General features: G+C 41.8%; 1 protein-coding gene across 4 annotated transcripts in view; it reads left to right on the top strand.

Annotated features, from left to right (window-relative positions):
* The window catches only part of PHKA2 (phosphorylase kinase regulatory subunit alpha 2), a 51,857-nt gene that overhangs the window by 35,692 nt on the left and 2,295 nt on the right, over positions 1-13,870 (top strand). The window contains exons 27-32 of one of the 4 annotated variants that reach the window (XM_035116584.1): positions 1,139-1,240; positions 1,357-1,475; positions 2,141-2,167; positions 5,176-5,229; positions 8,667-8,840; positions 10,286-10,339. In XM_035116584.1, coding sequence (XP_034972475.1) covers positions 1,139-1,240; positions 1,357-1,475; positions 2,141-2,167; positions 5,176-5,229; positions 8,667-8,840; positions 10,286-10,339 — 530 coding nt within the window. Of the gene's footprint in view, positions 1-1,138; positions 1,241-1,356; positions 1,476-2,140; positions 2,168-5,175; positions 5,230-8,666; positions 8,841-10,285; positions 10,340-13,870 lie in introns of those variants that run through there. The other 3 variants (XM_035116585.1, XM_035116586.2, XM_060273512.1) reach the window with 3 other exon arrangements.

Raw genomic sequence — 13,870 nt, 5'->3', positions numbered from 1 at the left:
ACTTTAACTTTTCACAGTCGGAATTTGGGGGGGGGGGAAAGTGAGGCTTATATCCAGGCCAATAAGTAGAGTGTGTGTGTGCGCTTCTGAAAGGGAATTGGAGGAGATGGTAGAGACAGGGAGGATGGAATTCAATGCTGTGCAAGTGACAAGTCTTCAAAGTTGGCTCTGGAGAGCTAAGGGACCCTCTGGAGCAGATTTGATTCAGAACACTGCTGGAAGACAGTGCACAGTAGCTAGAGATGATGATATTAATGCCATGTTCATTAATAAATGTACAAAATAGCACTAATATATAATAAGCTGCTACAGTTTTAAGTTCTTCCACCAGGAGAGTATCTGTAGGATTGTTTTAATAGAAATCTGGATGAATTTGTAGCATAATGCTAGAGTTAAACGTTGCAACCTGATCCACGTTTACTCAGAAGTCAGTCCTGCTATGTTCAATGGGAATTTTCCCCAGGCAACTATGCGTAGAATTGTAGCCCAAGTTCATTCTATCGGTTATTTTGCCTTTGTTTTGTGTCTGTGAATCGGGCAGGTATCCTTTTCTTAAAAAACACCCCCCAGGGATTCGCTGTTTGTTCTTGCATTCCCTCCACATGCTCGACAAAGTCTGCTCCAGATGCCATGCGTTTTTATTCTTTAAGTATAAAATGCCCCAGGAAAACAACTATGTTAAACTGCATTTAAACTGATTGACAGCAAGGGCTCATTGTCTGCCATCCCACTTTCAGGAGCTGGGAAAGAAGATATTTTGAGATAGACAATTATCTTCATTGTGGTTCTGTATATGAACTTGAGACCTGTGACTCAGAAGCGAGAATGCTGCAGTGATATACATAGAGGAGAAAGGGTGATATTTATCCCCTTCTGTGTAAAACAAAGCCTTTTTTGTACCAATGCAATTTATGTGGGCTTGCCAGAGGGGAGAAAGCTAGAAAAAGTACCCAGCTGAAAAATATCACACCAGCTACTTACCTTTCATTAAGTGATACGGGCTGAAAGGCAGAGCTTGCCATTAATTTGGTAAGCTGAGAAATAATAATGGAGCCCTTCATTAAGTGATCTGTGCTATTGACAACTTGCTCTCCTACAACAGTGACTGGCATTGTCCTTATTGCTTTCCCTTGTATAGGTGAAGAAGCCTCCGAAAGCTTAATGAATCTAAGCCCCTTCGATATGAAAAATCTCCTCCACCATATTCTCAGTGGGAAAGAATTCGGAGTCGAAAGGAGCAGTAATACACTTTTCCTTTTAAGTCCCATTTTTAAAATTACTCTTGTTCGTGGTCCATTTTTTGGGTAACAAAAAAAATTGTGTTTTCCCCCCTCCCTTCCCCTCCCTCTCCCTAAGTGCGTCCTCTCGATTCTTCAACATCAAGCCCTGCTATATCTATCCATGAAGTGGGTCATACGGGAGCAACGAAAACGGAAAGGAGTGGCATCACCAGGCTGAAGAGTGAGATGAAGCAGGTGAGTGCCTCTCTCTCCATCCCCTTCCAGGCACCTTTAGGAACTGGCTCATGAGAGCTCATTTCTCTCTGGTGGCTACAGCAAACCACTCACTTTGAATCTACCTCTGCTTAATCTGAGAGCATATCCTGCTAGGGTCCAAAGGGGCTGTTCAAGAGCTTCCACAGCCAATCCAATATATTTCAGCCTGTCGTGACTGCTAGAAAGCCGCTCCTTAATAATAATAATAATAAAAAGGCAGGGAATGGCTGCTCACCTGTTCCTGAGGGTTGTTGTGAGCATAACATGGGGAATTCGAGAACCACGTGCTGCAGCTTGAGCTTGAATAAGAAAGGAAAGAGAAGGGAAAGAAAGGACGGCCAATCACTTAATGCATCTGAGGCATGTGCAAAAGACACTTGTCAAGTCCTCTGTCCTTAAAATACACATAAAGCCCAGCCCATCTCATATTTCTTACAAATCATTTGAAAAAGGAAGTCACTAGTGGTGGTTTTATATCTTAGTTGGGAGGTAGTAGCTCACTCTATTTCATCCATATCAGACCTTAACTGCCGGTATCGAGCAGCGAAAACATTTCACGTTATTTAGTGTCTGCTTCTGTTGCTTGTTTGCAGCATCTGCTTTCACCATTTACAGTTTTTGTTTTGTTTTGTTTTTCATTCTAGAGACATGGGAGGCTAAGTAGTGAACAGGTGAAATGAAAGTTGCTAAATTTGCATGCTGGAAGTGCATATATGCATTTTGAGACGTGTGCACGGACAGGCGCTAGAACACATATTTAAACCATCAAGTTGAGAATGACTAATGTGCTTGTGTGAAAGATTTGTTGGCTTACTCTCTCAGTAGCATGAGTTCCGGGGTGGTTTCCAAGGTTACTAAAGCAAGACTGCTATCCTGAATCGATAATCATATTAAGCTTCCCCCAAACCCCAGCCACACACTATCGTAGCATCACCATCTTAACATAGCAGTGACATCCCTGGGGCCGTGTCACACTTTGTGTTTTTAAGTGCTTACTTAGAAAGTGTAATGATGCAGTGCTATTTTTCTAGAAAAAGAGGTGATGGAACTCACCATGAACACCTCCCTCGTTCTCTCTTAATGGCAATGGCACCCACTTGAAAGGTGCCGGAACTGAGTTCCAGTGAGTTCTGGCTGAAAAAAAGCCCTTGTAATATGTGATAGGGCCGTAACGTGCTTTAAAACAGTGGCATCATTCAGATGAACTTAACAGAGAGCCAGGATTCATGGCAGTTGTATTGCATATCCACTCAGTGTCAAACTTGAGTTCAAATGTACCAAATAGCCCATAGTTACTATGTGCTTGCTGTGATTTTGGGCTAGTTCTGTGCTGATCTGTAAGTGTTTACACTATTGGGGAAAACCTACAGGCAAGAAAAGTTATCCTAAGCGTTTTTGGAGGTGTTCTAAAGATGTGCACTATGGAGTAAGGCCCATTAAACACAGTGAGATATAGGGAGGCTATCTTCTACTGAGCAAGACCATGGGTCACCCTAGTTCTCTACACTAGTGGGTCTTCAAAGCTCTTTCCCAGGCATCCCCAAACTTTGGCCCTCCAGATGTTTTGGACTACAATTCCCATCATCCCTGACCACTGGTACTGTTAGCTAGGGATCATGGGAGTTGTAGGCCAAAACATCTGGAGGACTAAAGTTTGGGAATGCCTGCTCTTTCCCAACCCTACCAGGAGATGTGAGGATTTGATCCTGAGACCTTCTGTATGTGCTCCATCACTGTGCTAGTGGCAGAGCAAGATTGTGCTGTAAGGCATGTTTTATTCAATTAGACATTGCTGTATCATAGATTTGCCCCAGCCAAGCCTTGAAGCATTTTATATGATTATATAGAAAGCCTGTGTGTTAAATTAATTTTGCTATGAAACTGTTATGCCTTTGCAACTCTATACCCTCAGCTCATTGCTTTCAGGGTGCACATTATGTATGTTTCTTTTTGTATATTCAACTGCCCACTAGAGGTCAGCATTAATACGATGTCATAATAGATGCATTGTACTACAAAATTTCTCCGAGGGGTGTGGTTGTAAATATAGAAATGTTCAAAACTCATTAAATTTGGGTATATTCATATAGATAGCTAGGCTTAGAAACCTAACGGCGAATTTATATTATGTATTGCATTGTCTCCTCTTTTAAAGATTTAGCGAATGGTGCAGAATCACAGAATAATCTAAATTATATTTGAGTGTTTTAATCACATAAGGGATTGAATACCAACATGGATATTTGTTAAGCTGTAAATGGCTACCCAGCAACCTAGAAGTACCCAACAGCCCTTCATCCTGGCATTTCTCTAAACCCAAATGACTTGTCTCTCTGGATATTTTTAAGGGCTTAGCTTAGCATATGTTTGCCTAGCAACAAATCCTCCATTGTCTTCTTCATAGGGCAGGCAGCTGAGCCATAGATTAAGCTGTGGCTATTTATTTGATTTGGTTCTTGTCTTTCCTCCAAGGGACTCAGAGCAGTGTTTTAGTGTGAACAATACCCCTGTGAGCCACATTAAGTGAAAGGTCATCTGGTGTCCTTTGTAGCTCAGCAGGGATTTGAACAGGGGCTTCCCCCCCCCCCCCATCAAAGCTCGGCATTTTGGCCACTGCACTATTCAGGTGTTGCTGCCATTGCACCCAGCATCCTGGCAAAGTGGACATATGCCACAAAGGTGGAGAGGACATCCTTACTTTAACTAAGCCTTGTTCTTTGAAACATAAAGGGAAATTGCCACTGAGGGTGGCTGTTCGAAATGCCCGCTGAATGCATGGAGAAGGGCAGGGGACAAGAGGGCACCTCCTGGGTTTTCCAACCCATAGCTACCAAAATGGAGACTGTAAAATGAAGCGTGGTGTGTACACATGATCTCGTAAATGCCACCTTGAGAGATGGAGTCATTTTGTGCCCCATTCTGTTAAGTGTGGATCTTTATATAGCCAAAATGGTACCACCCAAACACAAGAGGGAGGTATCAGCAGGCTTGGGAAAACACAAAGGTTTATTGGGGGGGGGAATTAAGTGTGTGGGGGAGCCATGTCAAACATTTGTGGGCACAGACTATTGACTTTGTGTGTGTGTGTGTGTGTGTGTGTGTGTGTGTGTGTGTGTGTGTGTGTGTAAGTTAAATGGAAAATAAACGAGGAATGGAATGGAGTATTGTGGGAAAGGGCATAGCTGTCTGGCTGGAACCCTGAAGAGGAGCAAACCACCATAATTTCAGAGTTCTACCTGATTTAATACTCAAAAGCTAGAATATATTCTCCTGCATTTTTGACCATTTGGTCAATTTCAAAGCTAAACCCAGACATCATGATTAAAGCTAAAAGGAAAGCAGTTCAGAAACATTGTTCTTGACACTGGGATGATGCATTGGTTGTTTCTCTTTCCATTGCTTAGTTTCTTGGGCATCTTGCTTGCATGCAGCTACATGGGATGGGGCTGATGTAATGGTGCTTGCTGCATATTTGAAAAGCTCCTCTTACTTTCCTTCATTGTTGCTGCTATCTGAAGGCCAGCATTTCAAGTAACAACACTGGGTGCAAAATCTGGCACTTCTTTAAACTGCTGTCTAGATGGTTTCTTACTTAGCATGGGGATATCATTTCATTTGTTTTCCACGTGGTGTTGTTTTTACTTATTTTCTTCCCCTTTGTTTTTCATTTATTTTGTAGTTCTTCTATGGGGGCCATTCCACATCCAGCAGCATGCATTCTTCCAGGTCCATGGTAATCTATCATTCAGTAACTTAAAATCACTTCCTCTTCGTAGGGACAGAAACATGTCTAAGTTTAAAGAACTTGGTTTTTTCAGTTGTCTCTTACAATATAAGGCATACAAAAACATAACAGTTATAAACATGTATCTTATATTTAAAATTATGACACTGTGTGTGTGTGTGTGTGTGTGTGTGTGTGTGTGATAGCTGTCAGGTTTTCCCTTTTCTCGCGAGGAAGCCTATTCAGCATAAGGGAATTTCCCTTTAAAAAAGGGAGGACTTGACAGCTATGGTGGGTGTGGGTGGGTGTACACGTACACCCCCCCCACACAAACATTGCTTTATTTAAAGACTATGGGTTGTATCCAACAGCATTGATTAGCTGATGGCAAGGCTTCTGTCAGCAAAACAAGGAAGGAAGCCATTTTCAGCAATTTCCCCATCAGCTTACTGTCAGCTGAAAGACACTGTTGGATGCAAGCCTATGGAATTATTCCATGTCCTTACATTGTCAGTACAGTGGTACCTCTACTTATGAATAACTCTACTTACGAATGTTTCTACTTACGAATGGAGCTCCGTCCGCCATCTTGGATGCAGTTTAGATAGGATTTTTTCTACTTACGATTTTTTAGATAGGGCTGCTTCGACTTACAATTTTTTTATCCCAATGCATTCCTATGGGATTTGACTTACAATTTTTTTCGACTTACAAATGTGCGTTCGGAACGCATTAAATTTGTAAGTAGAGGTACCACTGTATATTCATTTATTTGTAGCTTTGTGTTCAGTGTGTTGTTAAACCTATGAATGAAATGTCCAATTAAAGCACAGAATATGTAGATGCTGTGAAAGGGAAATGTAACTGTGAATCCCATACTAAGCATAAGAAAAGTCCTGATAGATCCAATCAGGAGGCTGGATAATCCAGCATCTTGTTTTGAGTGAGTGGCCAGCTGCATCTGGGAAGCCCACATTAGAATATGCAGCAGCTCTTCCTTGCCATGTGCCTCTCAGCAACTGTTATTCAGAGGCATTCTTGGTCCTGAACCTGGTGTTTACCTTTTAACCATCAAGGCAAATACCCATTGATGGAACTGTCGTCCAGGCATTTTGTTGATCCGTTTTTAAAAAGCTATCCAAGTCTATAGTCATTCACCACCACATTCCGTATCATCAGATTCCGTGTGGTTATTAATTAACTGAGAGAGCCAGTGTGGTGTAGTGGTTAAGAGCGGTAGACTTGTAATCTGGGGAACCAGGTTCGCGTCTCCGCTCTTCCACATACAGCTGTTGGGTGACCTTGGGCTAGTCACACTTCTCTGAAGTCTCTCAGCCCCACTAACCTCACAGAGTGTTTGTTGTGGGGGAGGAAGGGAAAGGAGAATGTTAGCCGCTTTGAGACTCCATAGGGTAGTGATAAAGCGGGATATCAAATCCAAACTCTTCTTCTGCTTCCATTAATTTTACCGGGTAATCCTGAGGAAGACATTTTTTCTCTATTTTCCCACAACACTCCTTCCACACAAAAGTGACTTGGCAGGACACATTTTCAGGCAGGAGCCGATCTCAGGAAAAGCCTGAGGGGATGAAATGGCTGGGGGGGGGGGGAATGGATAGGCCAACACACCTAGTACTGAAGGAGACAAGAGTAGCTACTAAGATGCAGCCAGGAACAGCAGTGGCTTACGACAATCCAGTTGAGGAGCAGAGATGCCTGAAGGTGAGGAGTCAGTTTAGACTCCCACCACCAAGCAATACATGTTCTGCTTTATCATTTGGTGGTTGAAATCTGCCAGTACCTTTTAAAGATGCCTGAAGTCTGCCCCAACAAATCTATTTTTAGTTACAAAGCCTTGAAGAGAAGTTGATAACGCATTTTTGGGATTTGTAAGGGCTAGGGGAAGCCGCTTAAGAATGTGCTCTGGTCCATTTATTTGGACACTAAGACGCCTGCTTCCCCCTGCTAAATGGCTGTGTGAAGAACTATGCTACTTTATACACTTTGTAGTTTATACACTACGGTGCTTTATACACTTTGCAGGCTTGCTATCGGGACCCACAAGTCATTTGCAGTGATTTATTAGCAGAAGGGATCTTATCGTTGTGGGCACAGGTGACAAACCCGCCACAGTGCGGATACACTAATTGCTCAAGCATTGACATTTCCACTGAACCATGGCGTGATTAATGTCAGTTCTGCTGAATGGGTTACAGCCTGACTCATGTAATATCCAGAACCTCTGCATTGCAAATGAACATTAATATAGCAAAGGGGGAAATTTCTTTAACATACATTTAATGGAAATAGACCAATAAAAGAGCTTTAAAGCATTACACACACACACACACACACACACACACACACACACACACACACCTGACTTCCCTGCTAAATAACTACCACAGGGTGTTTATAGATTTCAAATTGGCTGGCCTTTGAAAAGTATCTGGAAAAAAGCGAGCTGTACCAATGCAATGCAATCTTCACTAAGTATTCTGGCCGAGGGTAGCTATGTAAACTACATTTCACAAATGACTGTCACAATTATCCACATTGGATTCATGGCTTCTACTTGTGTAGAAGAGACTTTTTCAGCTGGTGTGGCTTGTGAGAAAACTGCAGGCATCTTGACTGCCTGCCTCTACTATAAAAGGTTAAGGCGCTCCATCACCTTTGCTTGTTGGGACCCCCTAAGGCAGAAAGAACCCCATTAAGACATTTTTACATCTCTAGAATAAAGAATTTTGGAAGTTGTGCAAAGGAACTAGGACACTAGGGAGTAAGATCCATTGAATAAAGTTTGATGGGTCTTGCTTCTGATAGAACATAGACAGGGTTGTGCTGCTTCTGTTGGAAAACAATCTGCTCTCTTATTGTAGGGACAACAACAACAACAACAACAACAACAACAACAACAACAACAACAACAACAACAACAACTTATTATTTACAGTCCGCCCATCTGGCTGGGTTCCCCCAGCCATTCTGGGCGGCCTCCAACAGAGTATTAAAATACAATAATCTATTAAACATTAGAAGCTTCGCTAAACAGGGCTGCCTTCAGATGTTTTCTAAAAGTCTGGTAGTTGTTTTTCTCTTTGACATCCGGTGGGAGGGCGTTCCACAGGGTGGGTGCCACTACCGAGAAGTCCCTCTGCCTGGTTCCCTGTAACTTGGCTTCTTGCAGTGAGGCAACTGCCAGAAGGCCCTTGGCGCTGGACCTCAGTGTCCGGGCAGAACGATTGGGGTGGAGCCACTCCTTCAGGTATAGTGTATTGGCTATCCACACCAATATATATATAGCGAGATTGTTATGTATAATAAGCAGTAACCTGTTGAAGGACAGGTGGGCAGCTGCAACCCTTTCCCTTAATCATTCTTTCCCTGGTGGGGATTGAAATGGAGCTTCTGACATTTTTGGTGAAATTTGTCCTTTTTTTCAGAGATGCAGTAGCCCATCGTCCCCTACTAGTACATCATCCTTGACAGGGTCTGGTGGGCACTGTATCAGTTGGGGTGACCGACAAGGGCAGTGGCTTCGCAGGAGGAGGCTGGATGGTGCCATTAACAGAGTCCCCGTGGGTTTCTACCCTAAAGTGTGGAAGATCCTTCAAAAGGTACATTTGGAAGCCACAGAAGGGGGAGGGAGATGCCATGCGTTGTCTGATTAGGTTAACTTTTAGAGTACACCGTGTTGCTTTGGATTATATCTAGAAACAGTTATTGAATTTCTAGCTCATAGGTGTTCCGTTCAGATATTCTGAAATAACAGTGAGTGGTAGACCAACACACTTGTTCCTATAGTGCAAGGATTTCCATTTGTGCAGCAGAATTCACCTCCTTCCTTCCTCATATGCACCCTGCAATCTCCCCAAATCTGCTCCTGAGCATTGGGAGAAGGGATTTAGGAGGTGCATGGGGGAAAGAAGGGGAGGGAGAGACCCATTTTGTAGGTAAAAAAATCCTTCCAGAACTCACAGAACAAAATTGCCCAACATGTTTCTCCAGAGTAGTTAAAGTAGTCAGGGGTAGACTTACTGAAAGGAGAGCATGGTGGGAAGAATGTCCAATATAAAAAGTAAGAATATGACTAAAAGCAAAATTAAAACCTTAAAAGCAGCAGAATACAAGAATGCTATTAAAGAGAGCACCAGTAATACTCAAAACTCAATGAAAAGACTCCATAGCAGAGACAGGACTATGAGCAGGGCTGCTCTGTCTTACAATTCAAAGCTTGCCTAAAACCAAACATTAACTTTTTCAGGAATGGCACCATAATGTACCAAATGAAATGGCATGAATCATTTTCTGCCTAGAAATTAAACTGCCCAGACTCAATTCAATATATAATTGCTTTGATTATTTAATAGAATCAATTGAATCTACTATTCTTTGCATACAATTTGAACCATAAAAGACAACATGCTGCCTCATTTCCCCTTAGAAGCAACAATTCCATCTAGATCCCTCTGTTGTTTGTTGCTTGTTACTCTCACCAAATGTCCACTTTTTATCACCCTTTGATTACAAATTTGATGAGGCCACCAAGGAACAGATGAACGTTGTTTCCAAAGCAAAAATGTGGCTAGTTAGGGGTTTGTTAGCCTTCTATATCACACGTCACACATGAAGCTCCACATGCCCTTGAGTCACTGCACCAGAATAAGCGTAATTACATTTCTGAATCCATACCTCTGAATTTCCTGCAAGTGTTCCACATTCATGACTAATTTGCAGCCAGATTTATCCTGTATTTTGATCTCACACAAGTAATTCCATGCTCGTGAAGGATGTTTTCGGAGAGTAGCATAATTAGACCGTCATCTGTTCTTACTATAGAATGATAACCTTTTCTTTGGCAGATGTACTGAAATAATTTTACAGTTGCTGGTTTGTTTATTTTTAAAACCTGCCATATATTATAAAAACAATTCCCAGAAGAACTTGTTTAAAAGCCAACCACCTTTCAACAAATCCACATAATTTATTTCCTTAAATGTTGATTCGTTTAATTCTTAGTATTTACCATGTTTTAATATTGAAATGTTCGTGTACATTGCAGTGTCACGGTCTCTCTATTGATGGCTACGTCCTTCCTTCTTCAACAACAAGAGAGGTAAGACTTGAAGAAGCTCTTAAGTTTTAACATAATTCCTTAGTACAAAGAGTTGCAGCTTAGTTCAAGATAAGGTTAAATATTGTATGCTCAGCCATGTCTGTTCGATACTAGCCTGTTGTGGAGCATTGCAAAATACGTTGCTCCTGAGTGCAAATAATTAACTCACAATAGAGATGTGAAGACTCGGGTGGCAGTGGGGAAATGGTAAGATTGGGGGGAAAGAGGTTTTTTAAAATGCCCACATTATTTTTCTTTTAAAACTGTGTGTGTATAAAAATGGGGCGCATTCCCTTCCCCAAATTTTCCACTTTTTCCCAGGCTTTCCCTTCTCTACCTTAAAGTCAGCCATCATGTTTTTATTGTATTAGGAGAACAGGTCAGAAATGAAAAGGTTCCAGGTATGCTTGAAGTATAATGCTACTTCTTTGAAGACATTAACATTTGGAATCGTTCCTGTCTATGTGGCCCAAAACGAGATACACTGGAAGGAAGCTGTTGGGGCAAGAGGAAGGGGGCATATCTGAGCCATTATAATCAGTGTTGTCATTGACTTTAGCTATGGGTGGACTAAATGTAAATTTAATGAGACGGAGCCTTTTTATTTGGGCTAATTTTAGAAAATGCAAGCCTTTTATAGAGTCACATAACACTCTTCTTTGGGCAGAAAATAATGGTGTGTTGTGAATAAAAAATATCTTACAGTCTTATTCTAATCCTGCATGTTTACTTTGAAATTCTTACTCCCACATATATATGCCTAAGGTTGCAGCCTTCGTTTGCGCATCGTGACCAAACATATTTCTTTTCTTAATTACCTTCCTAGGGGTTTGCAGCTCACATTACAGAACATTCTGCATTTTATCTTGCCTTGCAAGGTGAAAAAATAATAATCTTGCTTTGAATCTAGCTAATGCCCATTGATTTTGAAGGGATTTCACTGCCTACTTTGGGTTCCAAAGGCCTTTACCATTCCTGACAAACAACTGGTCTTCAGAGTTCGATATGGGGTATCATCGCTGCAAATGTTTATCTTCTCAAATGTTGACTAATTTATCATGCATGATATCCAGTGCTGCATAGAATGGCTTTTGATATTCTTGAAGCACCCACTCTCACAAGGGAAGGGGAAGCAATCGCCAGCAATTTCCCCTGCACCCTTTGGCGAGGCAGACTCCAGAAGAGCACGGAAGGGGTTGCAATTTGTAAAAGGGAACTGATGAAAACAGTGCCTTTTTAAACATTAATGGCAGTTACAGTAGGATTTCTTACATGCGGGTATTCAGAACAAAAACTAACACTGGGTCCTTGTTCAAAGCGACAGCTCGTTTTTGTGTGCGGCATAGTATCAAATAGCCCTTTTGGCATTGGTTCCCTCTATGTGCTGTTTCCAGAGTACAATGGAAAGGGGCTTGGGGGGGGGGAGGAATCTATTATTAGCAATAGGCACCGAGTGCGTTATCAGCTCTGTACTTGCCAAGTGCTCATAATTACTGCTTAATGGGGCATTCTAATTTTAGAGGCAAGGTCTATTTTTCCAGTTTTCGTTGTATGGAAGATTGAAATGGGGTTATTGGCTTCCAGAGCCTTAGAACCACGTGGCTATTCAGGGGATTTTATTTTTTTTAATGGAAACAAACCAGTGGTGCCAGGGCAGTGATTATTTCTGCGATTGGTGCATCCTCTCGATCACTGACAGGATAAGCTTTCAGTTGACACCAAGGAGACAAGAGCCTTCACCTTCAGGCCACCTGTCCTGTTCAAAATCCATTTAGTGAATTCTCCTATGCTAGACTTAAATTCTGCATTTGTAATTTTCCAGACAGTGACAACTTACTCAGAGGTCCTTCCAGTAAATGCTTTGAATTAGCTTTCGGATTTATTTTTGAGGCCTCCTTGGCAAACTTGAGTTCATCAGAGTTAAAAATTTGTGTTTCCTAGAAGGATCTGTTTATGGTCAGACGGGTGGAGGACAACTTTGGAAGCTTCCATTGGTAGCAGCCATTTTGGAAGAATAATCTCTTGCTGTAGTTTAATTTAGCTATGCCCAATAATGTGGTATCTTATGTTGATACTATCCTCAGTGCAGCTGAGGATAGATCCAGGGTTACAATGTAATCTGGTTAACATTTCCTGTGTAGGCGCCAATTATTTTCATCATGTTATTTAGTGGAATCCAAAGTTTTAAGGTAAGTTTTCCACTTACCTTACTCAGAAGAAAATTGTCTCCACAAGTCCTTCACTTCCTCCAAGGACCAAGGAAGCTGCAAGTTTTGTTGGCAACCCTCAAAAATTACAGGAAAGGACACATTTTCAGTACACATTCTTCTTACTGATTGGGCAGCAAAGTCTTGTGCATCATCCTGAGAAGCTCACAAACCTATGAAGACAAGAGTTGTCTCATTTTTGTTGTTGTTGGCAACTGGCAAGTATCAGTCATAGACGTTTGGTGGCTCCTAGAGTTTGTCTTCATGGCGTTGGACTTAGAGAAGCACTCTGGTGGTTTAGTCTCATGAGAAGACTCTACCACATATTCCCATAAACGCCTGAGTAAGTTGTTATGCTTGTGAAATTGTTTGTAGGACTGTCTCATGATGTGTTCTGGAGTTGTACCGCAGAAGCTCCCATATCACAAACATAATGCAAGAAGAGGACTTAAATCATACTGAGCTGATCAGTGTGAGCTGATTACTGTTACTGGTGGCATTGACTGGAAATTCCTGGATTTATTTATTGGTTGAAGAGGGGGGAGTGGTTTTGTTTTTTGCCTTGAGCCAACAAAAATCAGCTTTTTTTGTCCTTACTTATAGTATCTAATTCTTTCCCCTGTCTATTTTATCCTCACAAGTACCCTGTAAAGGAGGTTAAGGTGTGAGTGTATGACTGACCCATGGTCACCCAGTGAGCATCATGGCTGGGGATTTGTACTCTAGACTCCACAGTTGTTGCCAGTTTCCAGCACTCAAACACTAGGACTGCAAGTTCTGTGTACACACGTTTTGACTACCCTCCTCCACTCCAATCATCTTCTTGAGAGGGTACCAGCTAGGAGGGAGAATGTGGCATCTTTTCTGTCTGTGTAATGTAATTTATGGGAGGATGATAAATTATCTTCACTATCAAGAGAGATTTATAAAAACTCGAATCCTTTTAACAGGCCTGTCAGAACTTGGCAACATCCAATTTTGTTGCTTAACAGGAATCAAAAGTAATAAGCGCCAGATCTCCTGAGGCTAAGTGATTGCATGTGACATCTGAGCAGTTTTGCCAGTGCAAATTAGGTTGCTCGGCTTGTGCTTGCAATAATGAGGTGGTTCTTTGGGGAGCATCGCATCTCCCATATCACTGGTAGCAACTGGCTTTTCTAAAAAAGGAAAAAAATTCTCTGTAGTTTTATGTATTGATGTAGTGCCGCGATTCTTACCTCCAGCATAACGCCAGCAACTGATTGTAATCATAAGGCCAGCAAAGCCATTTCAGAACTATTCTTAAATATTTGTGATTTCCCACGTCTATATTATCTGCCGCTCG

The sequence above is a fragment of the Zootoca vivipara genome, chromosome 4 (genome assembly GCF_963506605.1).
Source record: "Zootoca vivipara chromosome 4, rZooViv1.1, whole genome shotgun sequence".
NCBI classification, from domain to species: Eukaryota; Metazoa; Chordata; class Lepidosauria; order Squamata; family Lacertidae; genus Zootoca; species Zootoca vivipara.
This window is presented reverse-complemented; position numbering and strand designations above follow the sequence as displayed.